Source organism: Lithobates pipiens, unplaced genomic scaffold (assembly GCF_037356315.1).
Source record: "Lithobates pipiens isolate NorthernLeopardFrog02 unplaced genomic scaffold, aLitPip1_a1.2 Scaffold_23, whole genome shotgun sequence".
NCBI classification, from domain to species: domain Eukaryota; kingdom Metazoa; phylum Chordata; class Amphibia; order Anura; family Ranidae; genus Lithobates; species Lithobates pipiens.
In genome coordinates this window covers 224,936,589-224,954,542 of record NW_027507785.1, presented here as the reverse complement: position 1 = coordinate 224,954,542, position 17,954 = coordinate 224,936,589, and the positions used below count along the sequence as shown (strand labels likewise).

At 45.3% G+C, this 17,954-nt stretch overlaps 1 protein-coding gene across 1 annotated transcript in view; it reads right to left on the bottom strand.

The window, feature by feature from the left end:
- The window catches only part of SNX7 (sorting nexin 7), a 204,465-nt gene that overhangs the window by 88,142 nt on the left and 98,369 nt on the right, over window positions 1-17,954 (bottom strand). The window contains exons 4-5 of the mRNA XM_077452874.1: window positions 15,508-15,672; window positions 1,354-1,552 (exon numbers count right to left, since the gene is read on the bottom strand). Coding sequence (XP_077309000.1) covers window positions 1,354-1,552; window positions 15,508-15,672 — 364 coding nt within the window. The remainder of the gene's footprint in view (window positions 1-1,353; window positions 1,553-15,507; window positions 15,673-17,954) is intronic.

Genomic DNA, 17,954 nt, shown 5'->3' with positions numbered 1-17,954 from the left:
CGGGCTGGGAACCACTGCAGCCAGGATCATCACGGACATACGTAGGGCCATCTTTGAAACATGTACACCATTTGAATGTCTTACTGCGGCTCAGTGGCTCATCACCGTACTGTGCTTTAAGTCTTCTGCAGATATCGGTGGGTTATACACCTTCGTTCACAAGAAACTTCATGACCACATGCTGTTCCATGCACCAACACTGTTGTCTGCCATCTTGATTAGCAGTCTCTGGGTTGGCCTGCACCCTGTGTGCAGCCTATCAGTAATAGGACACACGGGTCACTTACTACTGCGTGTAGTACCGCCTAGACTAGAATCCCTTTTTATATCTGTAAAATGAAAAGTCCTGGTTTGACTTGAACGCCCCTCGTATGTTTAATGACTGTGATAGGGAGAGGCCCTGCCATGTTAAGAACTTAGTGAATTTGCATATAAAGGACACTGGATCCCAAAAGGTGTCATTTGAGAGGTTCTGGCATGTTTATAGTGACTGAAGAAAGCTGTGCTGTTTTCTCCAAATTTGGTAGTTCTGGATTGGGGCAGGGAGCTTGAAGGTCCTGGGCCGGACGAAAACCTTCAATCTAGTGTCCAGGATTTGCTTGACTCTTGCAGTCTGTGTGAGTGTACAGGCATGTATGATCAATATAAGACAGATCTGAGCATAGCTCAGGGGAGCAGGTAGCACTGGAGTTGTTGCAGTTGCTGCAGCCAGGAGGTAGGTGTGTTCCTGTCTGGAGACTAAGGCAATATTGAGACAACACTATGTGGGAGGTTCAAGGCCACTGGATAGAGAGTTGGGCTAGCCGAGTCTAGGAGACTAGAGCTGAGGCAACTGGGAGAGATTCCAGAGGAATCTGCGAGTGGCAAAGGAGTGGGATATCGGGAGAACTTCCACCTAGGGGCTAAGAGTGGGCCCGTACTGCAATTAAAGATGAGTGAGCTTAAAAACCAGGTGGCTTGGCAATTTTGGTTTGGTGTGAAGCTAAAACCCTTGTGAGTAACCCCTAGGTTATAAAGACTTTGTTTTTCATTTTTAATAAAAGTGGGCTATCACACCCTTAACTATAGTTCCTGTCTGCCATGGACTCTACCACGGGAGCTAAACATGCCCATATCACAAGACTCAAAGTGCAGAAAACAGAAGATTAGTTTGCCTGAATCCAAAAGTCCCGCGATCACGCTGTGTAAAGCAAAAGTTGAGCAAGACTGTGAAGGGGGACCCAAGCCAAGATCAGGTTACCCATGCCTTATAAATACAGTGTAATTCAGAAAGTTGAACTATTAGTTTTTGGTGGACTTCATTTACAATCACAAAAAGTCCTAAGAAGGCTGAAACGTAAAAGTACCCCATACCTTTTTCTTCTTTAGAGATCCTTTGAGACACTTTGTCTAAAACATTTATTTTCTGGCTAAAAGCCTCTGCATACTCTCCTAGCTCCGTAAATTCTTCAGGGCGATTTTTAACTCCCCGCACAGAAGATGCTACAGCCTTCAGTGTCTGGCCCATTCTGCTGAAAAGTCCAGGACCTTGCTTTTTGTGAGATGTTAGCTCCTAAAAAAACAAAAAAAAAAACAAGAGTAATTTAACATTACTCTTCCCTGCCATCTCCTAAGCCTTTAATCATACTGCAGGATAGAGGACATGACTTAAGTTCTGAAAGGGAAAAACTAAATTCAGTAGCATGCAAACACCAAACTACAATGAACATCAGACTGCTGGTAAAAGCCAATTATGGCTCATTTACACCAGCCCATTAGCTAAAATGTGTGGGCTGGTATACATTGTTTACACAATGCAGTGCGTTGTTGCAAAACAGCTTAACTTTTTTTTTTTTTTTTTACTTTATTGAAGTGTCACAAAAATAGTTTTTTTTATTACAGCTTACCTGTAAAATCCTTTTCTTGGGGTACATCACGGGACACAGGGCACTAGTTATTAACAATATGGATATATAGGCACCTTCAGGTGATGGACACTGACATACCCAATACAGGAAGTTCGCTCCCTATATAACCCCTCTTCCTACCAGGAATACCTCAGTTTTTGTAGCAAAGCAATATACATAAACCCCAGAAAAAAGGATTTTACAGATAAGCTGTAAAAAAAAATCCTATTTTCTTTTTTGTGCATCATTGGACACAGAGCCATAGTTATTAAAGTGGTTGTAAACCCTTACAAACCCCTTTGACCTACAGGTAAGCCTAGATTAAGGCTTACCTGTAGGTCCAAGCAATATCTCCTAAACCTATATGGTTTAGGAGATATTTGCCTGAAAACGGGCACCGCATCAAGACAATGAAGTGACTTCTCTTCCCTAGAACATGGGTTTGGAAAAAACGATGGCAGGATAATATCTTGGTTCAGGTGAAAACCTGAGGCCACTTTAGGCAGAAAACTTGAAACCCTCCTTGCTGAGCATATAGCAACCAAGAACACCAACTTCCTTGTCAGAAGAACTAAGGGAGTATGCTGTAACGGTTCAAATGGCTGTTTTTGTAACACTGACAAAACTAAGTTCAAGTCCCAAGGGTTCAAAGGCATAAAAACCCGGACTAAAGAACGTGAAGCAAGTGGTCTTTGAAATAAGACTGATAAAGCTGAGACTTGGCCCTTGATAGTACTCAAGGCCAGGTTCATCTCTACCCCTATTTGTAGAAAGGCAAGAATTCTGCCTATGTTGTGCTTCCGAGGGTGCCAACCCTTGGACTCACACCAGGAAACGTAAGCCCTCCAGACTCTATAATCTATAGTTCTGGAAGCTGGCTTCCTCGCATCAATCAAGGTAGATATAACTGACCCGGAATGCCCATGTTTCTTCAGAATGTGGGTTTCAATAGCCAAGGCGTTAAATTTAGAGACCGTAAGGTAGGATGGAATATCGGCCCCTGTGAGGGTAGGTCTGGCTGTAGTGGAAGGGACCATGGATCCTCCACCGCCATCTTTACGATTTCTGCATACCAGGACCTTTTGGGCCATGCTGGGGCTACCAGAATTACCAGCTTAATGCTGCAAAGAAGCCGTGGCAGCAACTGAATAGGGGGGGGGGGATGTTAGGATATGATTCACCTCCCTCTGTGCTGCGAGACTCTTGGTGCCCCCTTGGTGACTGATGTAAGCCACAGCTGTGGAATTCTGCTATACGGCATGATGGTAGTGGGCGGCCCTGTGTGATGCATTTAAGGGCATCTCTCCGGGTGGTCCTGGTACTTGAGGCTCCCAACACACCCGACCTCACACAGTTTGGAATCTTTCCTCCTCCTTTTGGTTCCTCATCCACGAAGGGACATCTGCACTCTTGCACTTTCTTCCACTGGTAATATAGCCTCTTATTTTCATCTGATGTATCCTTGCTCTTGGTCACTGCTTTCCCAGTCATTTTCTTCCTCACCAGCACGGGTTTTTTTTAAACTATCCCCACTATTCAGCCACCTCATGTGGCTACTAGCCCACCTTCATTCATCCTTCACTCCCCCACAGAAATGCCTCGTGGTCCTATGCCCGCCCTGATGGCTGCCCGTTTGGTGGTCCCCATTGGGCTGTGCACCATGGCTCCCGGTTGGAGGTGTTCGCCGATGTTCTTGGCACCCCACCACCACTCCATTAACTGACAAACCTTAATTAGTAGGCACTTTGGTGTTATTTGGGGTTCTACCCTACCTCTATCTACGTCTTTAATGAGGACTTATTATTTTCATATCAGTTTCACTCTAGACTATCACATGCATGGTCCTGATGAGTGGCGTATCAGCCACGAAACGCATATCATTTATCTATACTCATATCTTCAAGCTACTATGCAATTTCTACCTCTACAGGTTCAGTGAGGCCTTGGGTCCTGCAGGTATTATCTTGCAATCATATTTTTATCCAACTTTTTTTGTTGAACTGCGGAATTTTATTATGGTCTTATTTATGACATTATTGCCATTAATTATCTTGTATAACCTTTTACTATTGACATTAGTGGTTACATTTTGACGTGTGTTATTATGGTTACTGTTCCTTGCTCCCCTCTTCTTGATATAATAGGGATATAAATACATGACCTTACAGGGTCATGATTTCATTTAAAGTCCCATAAGGATGGAAATATGTGACCTTACCAGGTCGTGGCTTCCTAAAAGTCCCTAAACGCCTCCTCTTTTTTGTTCAACAGCTGTGGCATTGTTGGATTGGATCCTGACAGGACAACCCCGTAACCTGAATGTCCAGGCCTTCAGGGCCAGACCCACTGTCCAAATCTCTAGGATTTTGATGGGCAAAGACTTCTCTGTTCTTGACCATTGTCCCTGAGCAGTTGTCTTTTCTAGCACTGCTCCCCAACCTGAAAGGCTGGCATCTGTCGTTACCACCTTCCAGATAACTGGCCTGAAGGATTTTCCTTTCACCAGATTCTGGGTTACCAACCACCAACTGAGGCTTCGGGACTCCCCTGGGGACAGCCGCAATGGCAAGTTCAAAGCTTGAACCGTTTTGTTCCAAGCAGGCAGGATACTATTTTGCAACAGTCTCGAATGGAACTGGGCATAGGGAACCACTTTGAATGAAGCCATCATCTTTCCTAACAACCTCATGCAAAAGTGAATGGAGGGATCTCTTTTTGACCTGACCATCTGTATCAGCTCTCTTATGGTGTTGATGTTTGCTTGAGGCAAGAACACCTTTTTCTGGGCTGTGTATGATCAAACCCAAGTACTCCAGCCATTTAGCGGTTTTAAGGAAGACTTCTCTAGGTTGAGAAACCAACCTAGTCTTTCCAGGTAACTGGTTGTAATGTGCATGCTTTGTTTGTCTAGGTACGCCAAGACTGTTCTGCCCTGTGCCCTTAACCTGGCTAGAGGTGGGGCCAGAACTTTTGTAAACACCCAGGGTGCCGTAGCTAGCCAGAAGGGCAAGGCTACAAACTGAAAATGATGCTGTTCTACCTCGAACTGCAGAAAGCTTTGGTGAGCAGGAAATAAAGGACCATGCAGATATGCATCCCTGATGTTGATAGAGGCCAGAAGTTCTCCTCGTTGTAGAATAGAAACCACCGACCCGATTGACTCCATGTGAAAAGAGCAGATCTTCAGGAACTGATTTAGATTCTTTAGATCTAGAATAGATCTGACTTCTCTTTACGGTACCAAAACCGAATGGAGGTTTGAATAAAACCCCAAACCTTGCTCTTCTGTGGGGATTTGTATGATCACCCCCTGAGCCATTAAATCGGTCTAGTGCCCGAAACAGAGATTGCTTTTTCCTTGGATCTTTGGCAACGTTTGACCTCAGAAAACGAGATGGCGGAAACTCCTGAAATTCCAGTTCGTACCCTAGAGATACCATGGAGATGGCCCATCTGTCCTGAATTTCCTCTTGCCAGACTTCTGAATAACTGGAGAAGTCTTCCCCCCCCCCCCCACCCTGGCGAGCGGGGCGCCCCCTCATAATAAGGGTTTAGAATTCTGTTTTGCAGGTTTCCGGCCCCAGGACTTCTTTTGTGCCTGGGCCTCAGCCTTTCCTCTAGACTCTGATGGCGGAGGACGTTGCCACTGCCTAGAGGCAGATGCCCCCTGGTGCAGGAGAAAGGGTTCACTTGAAGAAAGGGATATTCCTTCTCTTAACTGGCAAAAGAGTACTTGAAATTGTTTGGCTGTATTTGTCCAAATCATCCCCAAATAGCCGATCCCCATGAAAAGGAAACCCAGTCAGGAGCTTTTCGCATGGTGCTTCGGCTGACCAATTTTTTAACCACAGGATTCTACGCATGTGTACTAGTACAAGCACAAGGCGGGACGCCTGGTGAATAGAATCTTTAATGGCGTCTATGGCAAAACATAATGCTCTTGGTAGTTCGGACAAATCCAGGGCTTGCTGTACGGGAACCTCTTTAAGGGCCTGTCTAAACTGGTCATTTAGGGATTGACAGATGCCTATTGCAGCGACTGCAGGCTGAATAACCGCACCTGCTAAAGAAAAAGAGGATTTTAACAGGAATTACAACCTTTTATCTATTGGATCCTCAAGCATTTGTGCATTGTTTACTGGACAAGTTAGACTTTTATTCACACTGGAAATTGCAGCATCAACTGCTGGTACATTCCATTTTTTGGTGAATTTCTCCTCCATGGGATAGAGAATGGAGAATCTCTTTGGAGGGAGAAAATGCTTATCCGGGTGATCCCATTCAGCATAAGCTGCTCTAGTAATGCATGGACAGGAAATGCATGCAAAGGCTGTGAAGGTTTTAAGGAGCTCAAAGATGAAACAGAACTTTCAGCTGACTCCGTTAGGGGTAGCCTGAAAGTGAAACGAACCATTTCCGTAAGGGACTGTACCAGCAATTTCTCAGATTGCGAGGCTAAAAAGGGTTCATCCACTGTTGTTTCCTCCGCAGAGGAGTAATCGGTTTGTCTTTCCTCCTAATCTCCTGAGGGTAACAACTCATCCTCTACCCACTGTTCCCTTGGTAAAGGGTCTAAAGACGGGGGAGGGGGAATCTAACACGCTTCCTATCCTTTTGGATGGAGGATGCGATTAAAGCCGCTAATCTTCCCTCTAGCCCCAATAGGGTGGAGGAAAAAGCATCTTCAGTCATGTTTACAGGGGCTGAGATGTGAGAAGCAGCTGCACCACCAATTGGTTCCAATGACTTCCCCTGGCTTGCCACATCTGGTATTTCAGGATAAGATGACAGCGTGAAGGGACAACTGGAGTTCCCAGCGCCTGGGGGTGAATTTTTTGGTATCTTTTTTGAGGTCTTTGTGGTGTCTTTTTTGGCTGGCATACTCCATAAAAAGCAGAGGCACTATTTAAATGCATTAATCGCTGAACAATAGTCTGACAGTATAATGGCGCTAATAAAAGTTCAGCCTAGCGCTGGTAAAAATGTCCTTTCCATATTAGGAATGCCCATTTGCAGCCCTTATGTGCCCCACCGCTCCTGTGTCCCGAGTGCAGCCAGCTTGCTTCTCCTCGCTATACAGCCGAGGAGAAACTGCTCCAGTTAATGCCTCCACCCTGCGCTTGCGCCGTGCGTCCTTGTGGACGCTACGTCCCACACACTGCACCGTGCCTAAGCCCTGCCCCCTCTGTACAACCCGCCCCACCTTCATTTGAAGTTTCAGAAGCGTTCCCGCGGGTGGCCTTCAGGTCCCGCAAACCCATCACGAGAGGGGGGGGGAGGAGGAGAGGCATAGCCCAATGACGCTGAGCAGGAGGAAAAAACTTCTGGAGCCAAAAACTGGGACCTCCGCAACTCCCACGGGTGGGGGGGATATTGCAAGGGGAGCAGCAACAATTGTTGATTTCCCTAACCCTCTTAGTCCCTCCAGGGGGGAGATATGCAGGATGACAGATCTCTTACCTACAAGAGGAATTCCCGCTGTGCAAGCTGTTGCTGCCACACACAGACTGTCACTGAGCTGAAGTGAAGACAACAGATTAAGATATGTGCATATACTCCCGCTAGTGGAGATTTAAGGCATGACAACATTTTTCCCTAAGAAAGAAAAACCATAGGTGGACTTTGAGTTCCTAGGCTTCTTCCTTTACCTTTTCCTCACCGCAGGATTCTGCTGATTTAACAGACAGATCCAACCTTCACCCATCACGGCAGGCTGTGTTTAGCAAACCTTCAAGGTCCCTTTTTATTGGAGTTGCACTCCCCTGGACCTGTATTAGCACCCGGCCAGGAAAAACTTTGGGTAATGTAAGCATGACCAAAGCCCTGGGTCCCGAAGTCCAGCCCTGCAAGGAGAGGCGTTACAGGCATAACCTCATTCTTATACGAGGCCCAGGTACCATCCCTCCAGTGGAGCTCCTCGGAGCACATCTTCACTCGTGACCAACACCTTAGACACTGGCAAAAAAACGAAGGTACTCCTGGTCGGAGGAGGGGTTATATAGAGCGTGAACTTCCTGTATTGAGTATGCCAGTGTCCATCACCTGAAGGTGCCTATATACCCATATAGTTAATAACTAAGGTTCTGCGTCCTGTGATGTATTGTGACAAGAGCTGCAGTGGATTGCACTGTGTATAGAGATATACATGCTGCATTTGTAAACAGGGCACACCACTGTACATGAATGATGTGAACAGGGCACACTGAAAACAATTTTTTCCCACGTTTTCCCTTGCATTGAGCCGATTTTGATCTATGCAGATGAATAAAGCTTAAAATATATATAGTGGGGGGCGCATGCGCGGCGGGAAACGAGGCAGCAGCTAGGTCTCTGAGCTCCCGGGGCTACGGAGAAGTTATATCACTCCCCAGGACGATTGGGCCCGACTTTTGGTCCACAAATAACGGCAATCGCCTGCGGGACCACTTGTGCATGCCGACATCTAAGAAAAGCAAGCGGAAGACCGCTCAACGCTCTCTTACGGCCTACCTTCTACGGACCTCGGACGGACCAGACATGTCCCAAGATGGCGCCCATTCCCCCAAGGCCGATGCAGCCTCGCGTCCAGCGGGCCCGCTCCACGGCATGGGCGACGCTCTCACTAAAGCGGATTTGGAGGACAGCCTGTCCTCTATGTACGATAGGCTGGCGAAGAAATTCCAAGCGGAGCTGCATAAATCCACGAGCTTGATTTCTCAGGAAATGGCGGCCCTGGGCAATAGGACAGACCTCCTGGAAGTTAAGCACGACGAACTGCACCTTGCCTATTCGGACTTACGAAGGGATCATGAGCTGCTCGGTGACACGGTCGTTCAACTTCAAAACCACTTAGAGGACCTTGACAACCGCAACAGGAGGAATAACGTTCGTGTGCGAGGTATCCCCGAGTCGGTGACAGACCTCCCGGCCACGATCGTTCGTCTGTTTCAACTTCTACTTCCGAACCAGTCTACCGAAGCCTTTACATGCGATCGTCTACATCGCGCTCTGAGACCCAAACCTCCTCCCGATAAGCCGCCCAGAGATATAGTAATGTGTCTCAAGGACTACCTTATAAAGGAGGAAATCCTTCGTGCCTCACGAAACATGCCTCGGATCCAACTGGACGGAGCTTCTGTCCAGATCTACCCGGATATTTCGCCGGCAACACTAGAGGAGCGAAGGAAGATGAAGGAGATTACCTCCTCCTTGCAGTCTGCCCACATACGGTACCGCTGGGGTTTCCCGTTCAAACTGATTGTGCCTCATAACGGTTCTACCTACATAGCCTCTACGATATCCGAAGGCAAAGATATTTTGGTGAAGCTGGGTCTTCTGGAACGACAACGTTCGCCTCGCCACCCACCGACCCCGCGACCATCCCCTATCTGGGCTACGCCATCGCCTCAAAGGGACAGAAGGTCTCGCAGACTCCAGCCACTTCCGGATGTTTGAGGTCTGTTTCTCCATACCGTGACCTCTTCAGAATTCTTCCCTTCGTCTGTCCTTGTATCTCCCAATGCCCCCATTTTCTAATGCTCAACAGGTGCTCGGCTACTACATCATCTGTTTTCTCCATGTCTGAGGCTGAGGAAATTGACTTTGTTTTTTCGTTACCTCCCTGTGGCCTCACCCTCTCTGACATTCGTAGCTGCGCTTCCCCCCTTCCATACCTGCACACCATTCCTCACGTATCCTTAGTCCCAGAGACCTGAGTATCAGGCTTTTTGGACACACTCATCTTGTTATAGTCTCCCAGTTGACTAACGATTTTCACCCACTGTGGGACATGTGTGTAGCAGGTGGCAGTTGGGCCGTAAGGCCTAGTATTTACACAATTTTCTTGGTCCGGCTGGACTTTCCAACCAGACCCCATAGAGTGTTAAGTTTTATTTTTATGTTTATGTTTATTTGCTTTGCTGACTTCACGACGGAATGTATTTTCTTTGCCTATAAACTCGGGGCTGATGGATCTCCGATTCATGTCGGACCTCCTGATGGCCCCATAGGTACTAGATTGGGCCTGATATTGGCTCATGCGGGCCCCTCTGGTTTTGGACTCAACCATTTTAACCCCAATTCTCCCCGCGGATCACCCGCACCTTTGCGGTTGAACACTGGCTGATATGGGTCTCCGTGTTATCTCACATAATGTGAGAGGTTTTAACTCCCCTCACAAACGGAGGAAAGCCTTCCGATACTATAAACGTATTGGGGCGGATATCATCTTACTACAGGAGACGCACTTCTCCTCGGGGGCCTGCCCCACATTTTTTGATAAGTCATATAAATTACATTACACTACTACATTTGATTCCAGGACCAGAGGAGTGGCAATTTATATTCGTAATTCTGTTTCATTTGAACCCTCACATGTGTTTAAAGATCAGGATAGCAGGTTTCTAATTGTTCAGGGTACATTGCAGGGTAAGGAGGTAACGATTGCTAATCTGTACGCCCCTAATAATGCACAGAGTGCCTTCTATCACCTTTTCCTACGTACTCTCGACAGATACATCTCCCCCCACCTGATAGTAGGTGGAGACTTCAACCTAGTGGCTAATCATGCGGAGGATAGAAGCCGAACGTCACATAGTGCTAGGGTTTTCCCTAAATTTCTCTCTAAAGCATTGGATGGTTTGCAGCTTATTGACACCTGGAGGGCCCTTAATATTGGAGCTCGTGAATATACACACTACTCTCACCCTCACGATAGCTACGCTAGGCTTGATTATATTTTTGCTTCCCCGGTTCTTTTGGCCAATTCCACACACACTACTATCCACCCGTGCCCATGGTCTGACCATCAGATTGTAGCCTTTCATACCTCCCACGTGGGCCTCTCCCCCTCTCTTGCCTCCTGGCGATTGAATGATTCCTTACTCTCAGACCCCACTACCCATACTCAGATTGAGAGCCACCTAGCAGACTACTTCGCGATCAATGACACCCCGGACATCTCACCCCAGGTTCTTTGGACCGCTCATAAAGCGGTTCTCCGTGGTCGTTTGATTGAAATAGCAGTCACTAGGAAGAAACAATGTAATGCTAAGATTCAGGCCCTCACACGTGAGCTGCGTGCCCTCTACCAGTCCCACGTACAGGCACATTCCCCTGATGTCCTTCTGTTGATTAATCAAAAGCGTACCGAACTAGACAATATCCTCTCGGAACGTACCGAGAAATCACTTCGGTGGTCAAAAGCTAGATTTCTGCTACATAGTAACACGGCTTCCAAGATGTTTTCGCGTAAACTACACCAATCTTTACAACCTACTCATGTTTATAAATTGAAAAATGACAAAGGTACTCTGGTTTCACACCCTAATGAAGTGCTCAAAATTTTCTCATCCTTCTACCGAGATCTTTTATCTTCCCCCTCGCATCCAATGCCGGATAATGTAGATGAGTGGCTGAACTCGCTCCCCCTTCCATCCCTTTCCGATGCACAGCGGGCCTCACTTAACGCCCCCTGCACCGAACAGGAGGTGTTGGACACTATTAAGACACTCAAATCCTCTACAGCCCCTGGCCCGGATGGCTACACCTCCACGTATTACAAGAAATTTTCACAGATCCTGGCCCCTAAATTGTCCAGACTCATTAATCAGACGCTGCAAGGACAGACTCTCCCTGACGAGATGCTGCATGCTAATATGACCCTGATCCCCAAACCCCATAAAGACCACTCCCTACCCCAGAATTTTAGGCCCATTTCGGTGTTAAATAATGACATTAAAATACTAGGAAAGATATTGGCAAATAGATTGGCCCCTATTGTAGGTGCCCTTGTGTCACCGGAGCAGACTGGTTTTATCCCCAATAGGCAGATCACTGATAACATTCGTTTGGCAACGAATATCATTCAAGATGCGAACCTTTTCTCCCGTAAAGTTTTGATTTTCGGGTTGGATATCCAAAAAGCGTTCGACAGTGTCCTCTGGCCCTATCTAGACCGGGTTTTGGCCAGGTTTGGATTTGGGGGCGAATTCATTAATGGTTTTAAAGCACTGTATCATAGACCCCATACTAGGATCAAACTCCCCGGTAGTTCCTCCGAATTTTTCCCTATAAGTCGGGGCACCCGCCAGGGCTGTCCCCTGTCCCCACTTATATTTGCCTTGGCTCTGGAGCCCCTTGCCAGGGCCATTGTTACTAATCCAAACATAGGTGGTTACTTGAAAGAGGAAGGGGAGTACAAGCTTAGCCTTTACGCGGACGATGTCCTATTGTTTTTACCCAATCCTTTGATAGCTCTTCCCAATCTTCTGGAGCTCTTGGGCACCTTTCACAAGCTTTCGGGCTTGGGGGTGAATATAGCTAAGTGTGCTGCCCTTCCTATCAACTTTACCCCTGCAGAAGTTTCTAATTTGCGCTCATATTTTGGTCTCTCTCTCTCTAAAAACACCATTTTATACCTAGGGGTCCAGCTAGCTCCTTCCTTACCAGAAATCTATAGCGCCAACTATCCTCCGGCCTTTACAATGGTTCGGAGGTGGCTACGTTTGTGGTCAACTTTTCGTATCCCTTTGATTGGGAGGGTGGTAGCGGTTAAAATGTCTATTGTGCCGAAACTTTTATATTACTTCAGGGCTCTCCCTATCTATGTGTCACGCCAAGCCCTCACCTCGCTACAACGCGATATTAACACTTTTTTATGGCTGGGAAAGAGGCCCAGGCTAGGGAGACATCTGACGCATCGCTCACTTTTACAGGGCGGCTTGGGACTCCCAGATGTATGGCTATATTACTTAGCGGCCAGGTTGGCCCAGACAGCTCAATGGCATGCTCCAACGGTTGGTATACCGTGGTTGCAATTTGAAACTCAGTCTTTGCGACCTTATTTCCTCCCGGGTGTCCTGTGGCAGGAGAATCTCCGTCCAAGGGACTTAGCCCCTCTCAATAACATAGTGAGTAGCTCCTTATACCTCTGGTCACTATATAAGACTAAATTTCGACTGCGACCTAACAGGCCTACTTTGGCATCGTTTTTGGGCGATAGGAGATTCCCCCTGGCGTTTGGGTCTCCTGTTGCCTTCAGATGGTGGATCCAAAGGTCTTTGGTCACTCTGCGGGACCTTTCTGGTAGACGAGGTGCCTTCACCTCCTTTTCACAACTCCAATCACAACATGAGGTGCCAAGGGCCGAATTCTACAAATATCTCCAGATTAGACACTTTTTTCAGACACATTATAGTTCTTTAGGTGACATCTCTAATACCCAATTTGAATCTTTATGCTATAGACACTCCAGAGACAGGGGTATTATTTCTACGGTGTACAAACACCTTCTGGAATCCCAAATGCCAGAGAAAACTAGGGCGATGTGCCTCTGGGAGGCTGATTTAGACACAGAGTTCACGCCTGAGGAATGGAGTGTGATGCTTGTGAATATGCATAAGTGTGCTAGATCTATGGCGGTGAAGGACACCGTTGTGAAGCTTCATACTCGGTGGTACCTCACCCCGGATAGGATTCACAGGTTTTACCCCACGGTTCCTGATCGCTGTTTTAGGGGTTGCCCGGATACAGGCTCTCTGATCCATATTTTCTGGAGCTGTCCCCAGCTCCGGGGGGTTTGGGATCAGGTACGCACCACGGTGTCCTCGATTGTGGGATCTGTGGTTGACTTGTCACCTGCACACTGTCTGTTGTTCGCTCCTATAGCAGGGGTTTCCCGCCCCACCCAAAGGTTGATCAATACACTGTTCTGTGCTGTCCACTGGACGATAGCGCTACATTGGCGCTCGCAAGTTACCACCTGGTCGGGGGTTCTTGGTAGGATGGACGCTATCCGTCTAATGGAACGGGTACATCACACCATTATGGACACCATGCATATCCATACTGCCAAATGGTTCGAATGGCCGGAGTGCTCCGGTCCTATGGGGGTTCCCTCCCCGCATATCCCTTAGTAGGTGTTACACCGGTGTCCGGGCGATCCCGTTGCATTTGTATATTGATACCTTTTTGTTGGTTTATTCTCCTATATCTTTGATCCGGACCTGAGACTAGCGCCAGCTTGTAAACAGTACTGTAGTGTATTAGCTATCTGTCGGTGAAGTCAATAGCAATGATTATTGCAAGGTTAACTTTTTGTTTATGTTTCTTTTATTTCCCCTTGTTTTACTAACTCTCTATTATGTACATCTTTGCACTTGATAAGCATCGTCTGGTGCATACGTTCCAGGCTGTGTACGTTAATCACTCTTTTAAATGTTCCTTGTTGGGCTTGGACCGCTGCTGTGCCAGCAACATTTGTATGATGTGTATATCCATTATGCTCTCCATTGATGCTGTCATGTACTTGTGTCTGTTGATCTAATTATGCTTCTTTTACCACCAATAAAAACGTTTGTAATCAAAAAAAAATATATATAGTGATTGAAACCTTAGTAGGTTTTTAAAGGGTTAGTACACCCAAAAGATTATTTCAGTTACAAAATTAATAAATGGTGCTTTTGTAAACTGCATTTAAAAACATTCAGTTTTGAAGTTCAGTTTAACTAAAAATGATAGACTGGAAAGACAGATGCATACCTCTCAACTGTCTGAATCTGATCAAAGAGCCCTAAATTCTGGATTCATGGAGAGTCGAGGCTTAGGCCTTATGCTCACCAAAAGTTTTGCTAATGTGTTTGGGAATTCATTTAAAGTATGTTGTCTATAGAATTATTAAACTATTTACAAAAAATATAAAATATAATGTAATAATTATAGAGCACCTAGCTGTTAGATGTAGTTATGTGCATTCAGCATTTTTTTTTTTTTTTTTTTTACAGGAACACTCCTCTCCTCATAGTGCTTTAACTGGGGTTTTTCCTGCCTCCGAACGCTCTTACCGCTAAATGATTGTAAATGCCTAGGTCTAAGAAAAAGTCCATTACATTGCATTCAAAAGTGGGGTTTTGACAACCAGTGTGCATGAGTCCTAAGTACAAAGCAGGTGTGACTTTCCCAAGCACAGTTAAATTGGAAGAGTGCTTTAATGGATCTAGGTTTTCAGTTTTTTAGACCATTTTAAAAAGAATGTCTTTGACCTTGGCAGGTGCAGAAAGACACAACTGATAGAGTCATTTATTATTATTATATATTATTACCCCACCCTATAATCAAAATGCTTCTACACTTGGCCACAAAAATATTTCTGCAATAAAGAGATATAAAGAGCATTACAGCTCTGAGATGTCAATTATATTTCAAATTTCTGAAGTTAGCTCATTTTATGATTAAATCTCATTGGTTGGATTACTGCATTTTGTATCACCACAGATCTAAGAAAATAAAAAAATAAAAATTTATGTCCCACCTATAGACAATTCAACCAAAACATAAAATGTTCTCATGTTAAAACCATCAGATTCATTTCAAAAGCAGTTATAAAAGATTTGATGTTCAAACATAGCTTCATGACTTTTAAAGCTCACAAGATGTCAGGAACTAATTTAGCAATAAATGCATTACATCATTATAATTCTCCTTTGCAAACCATTTTTTTTTTCATTATCTCAATTTCCTTAAAAGGATTGTTTAAAGATTTAAGATTATGAAATTGTGATGAGATTGTGTAGAAATAAAACACAGCCCATTAAAGAAGCAAAGATGAAAACTGAAAAGTTTTGAAAGTATTAGAGATTCTTACCCATGCTTGAGCTGTAAGGAAAATCTTGAAGTCGTCATTAAAAGTTAATGTTGGATGATCAGCTATTCTGTTCAAAAATTTATGCAAAGCTTTCCTCCGCGTCTCAATGAAATCATCGTTGAATCGCTCTACCATCCCTTTAACTATGAATTTTTCTGGCAATGGCTAGTTTAAAAAAAAAAGATGCACAAAATACATGATTTGTAGGACGTGCATTGTTTATATGTATGCTTTAAAGTGACATTGTTGCAAAAAAAATAAAATAAAAAAATTAATAAATAATTCTCTTTATTTTTATTTTTTATGTTTCTATTATTTAGTTCCCTACGTGGTACCTGGTCTCATCTTCCTAGGTGCCCTGTAGAGAGCACCAATCTGACACCACAGCTAGCAAGGAGGTGGCTGCTTTGACAGCAAGCTATCCAGCTCCCAGCACTTGCCTAAGACAAACATCAGCAAGAGGAATACAGGGGGCTGGGAGGCATGTCATTTCCACCATACCTGCCTGGGTTCCTCTTGCAGGTGCTTGGCTCAAGTAAGTACTGGGAGCTGGAGACAGGCACTCATAATTAAGGCAGCCGTCTCCTTGCTAGCTTTGGTGACAGGTGGCTGTGTGCGCCAAGGTGGAACTTCCTGTCCAACACTGTGGCTACTGTTACAGGGCACATTGGAAAATGGGACAAGGTACTGCTGGTACTTTTTCCCACAGGGTCTGAACTGTGTAAAAATAGTAGTAATTATTTAAAGAGTATAGCAAGGCAAGAAAGAATGCAGTAGATCACTGCAATACATGCAGTGTTGCCAACCTACCAGACTGAAATTTACTGTCCCGACACCCAAAACTCACTGGCACAGCCAAGTTCTTACTGGCATTTCCAGCAGTTACAAAATTAGTTTTAAGTGTAAATTTCAGTATTTAGGCTACAAATAGTACAATATGCAATTAACACTGTGATTTAAGGTAGCTATTACAGAAAAAAACATATTTCTTATTTTACTTTCGATATAGTGAGTAAAACGCACAGGGACAGTGAAAGTCTCTCTTCATGTCAGGTGGTCACTCCAGTCCAAACAGCAATGACAGTCTCACTCCCAGCTTGCCTTGATCATGTCCCGCAGACCCACACAAGGTTCCAGCCCCTCTGCTAGGCTCCCTTGCACCATGACATTGCACGACATGCCCAGGTGCCACCTCCACCAGACCCGGCTCCCCCACCGGCACTGCCCAAACACACTGTAGCAGACTCCTGGATGGTCTCTGCTGGCTCTGGACTGGAACTTTGCAAGTGCAGTTCTGAGTCAAGTGTCACAGCCATATTTTTAACTGGCAAACTTTTCCTGTCACTGGCATTTACTGACAGGAGAAAAGTGCTAATTTTTTTTTACTGGCTGCCAGTAATACTGATGGTTGGTAACATGACAACACACACCATTCTTGCGGACTGACTGGTGTCAGCCCTGCTAAATCACGCTAAACATTATCCTTATTCCCCAAAAGTAATCCATATACAGTATCTCACGAGAGTACACTCCTCATATTTTTGTAAATATTTTATTATATATTATATTTATTATACATTATATTTATTATACAACTGTACAACTTGTATAACTAAGTGTAATTTGCTGTCCCCTCAAAAAACTGTCACACACAGGCATTAATGTCTAACTGCTGGCAACAAAAGTGAGTACAGTTTGGAAAATGTCCAAATTGGGCCCACTTAGCCATTTTCTAGATTTCCAGATGTCATTTGACGCATGTTACAAGGTCTCAGGTGTGTTAAATTTGGTGTCATCGCTCACTCTCTCATACTGGTCACTAGAAGTTCAACGTGGAACCCTTAATGGCAAAGAACTCTCTGAAAAAAGAATTGTTGCTCTACATAAAGATGGCCTAGGCCAGGGATATGCAATTAGCGGACCTCCAGCTGTTTCAGAACTACAAGTCCCATGAGGCATTGCAAGACTCTGACAACCACAAGCATGACACCCAGAGGCAGAGTCATGATGGGACTTGTAGTTTTGCAACAGCTTGAGGTCCGCTAATTGCATATCAGTGGCCTAGGCTATAACAAGATTGCCAAGAACATGAAACTGAGCTGCAGCATGGTGGCCAAGACCATACAGCGATTTGACGGAACAAGTTCCACTCAGGTCGACCAAAGAAATTGAGTGCACATGCTCAGCATCATATCCAGAGGTTGTCTTTGGAAAATAGAAGTATGAGTGCAGAGGTTGAAGGTGTGTGTGTGTGGGGGGGGGGGGGGGTCAGCCTGCCAATGCTCACACCATACACTGCATCAAACTGGTCTGCATGGCTGTCATCCCAGAAAGAAGCCTCTTCTAAAGATGATGCACAAGAAAGCCCGTAAACAGTTTGCTGAAGACAAACAGACTAAGGACATGAATTACTGCAAACATGTCCTGTGGTTTAATGAGACCAAGAT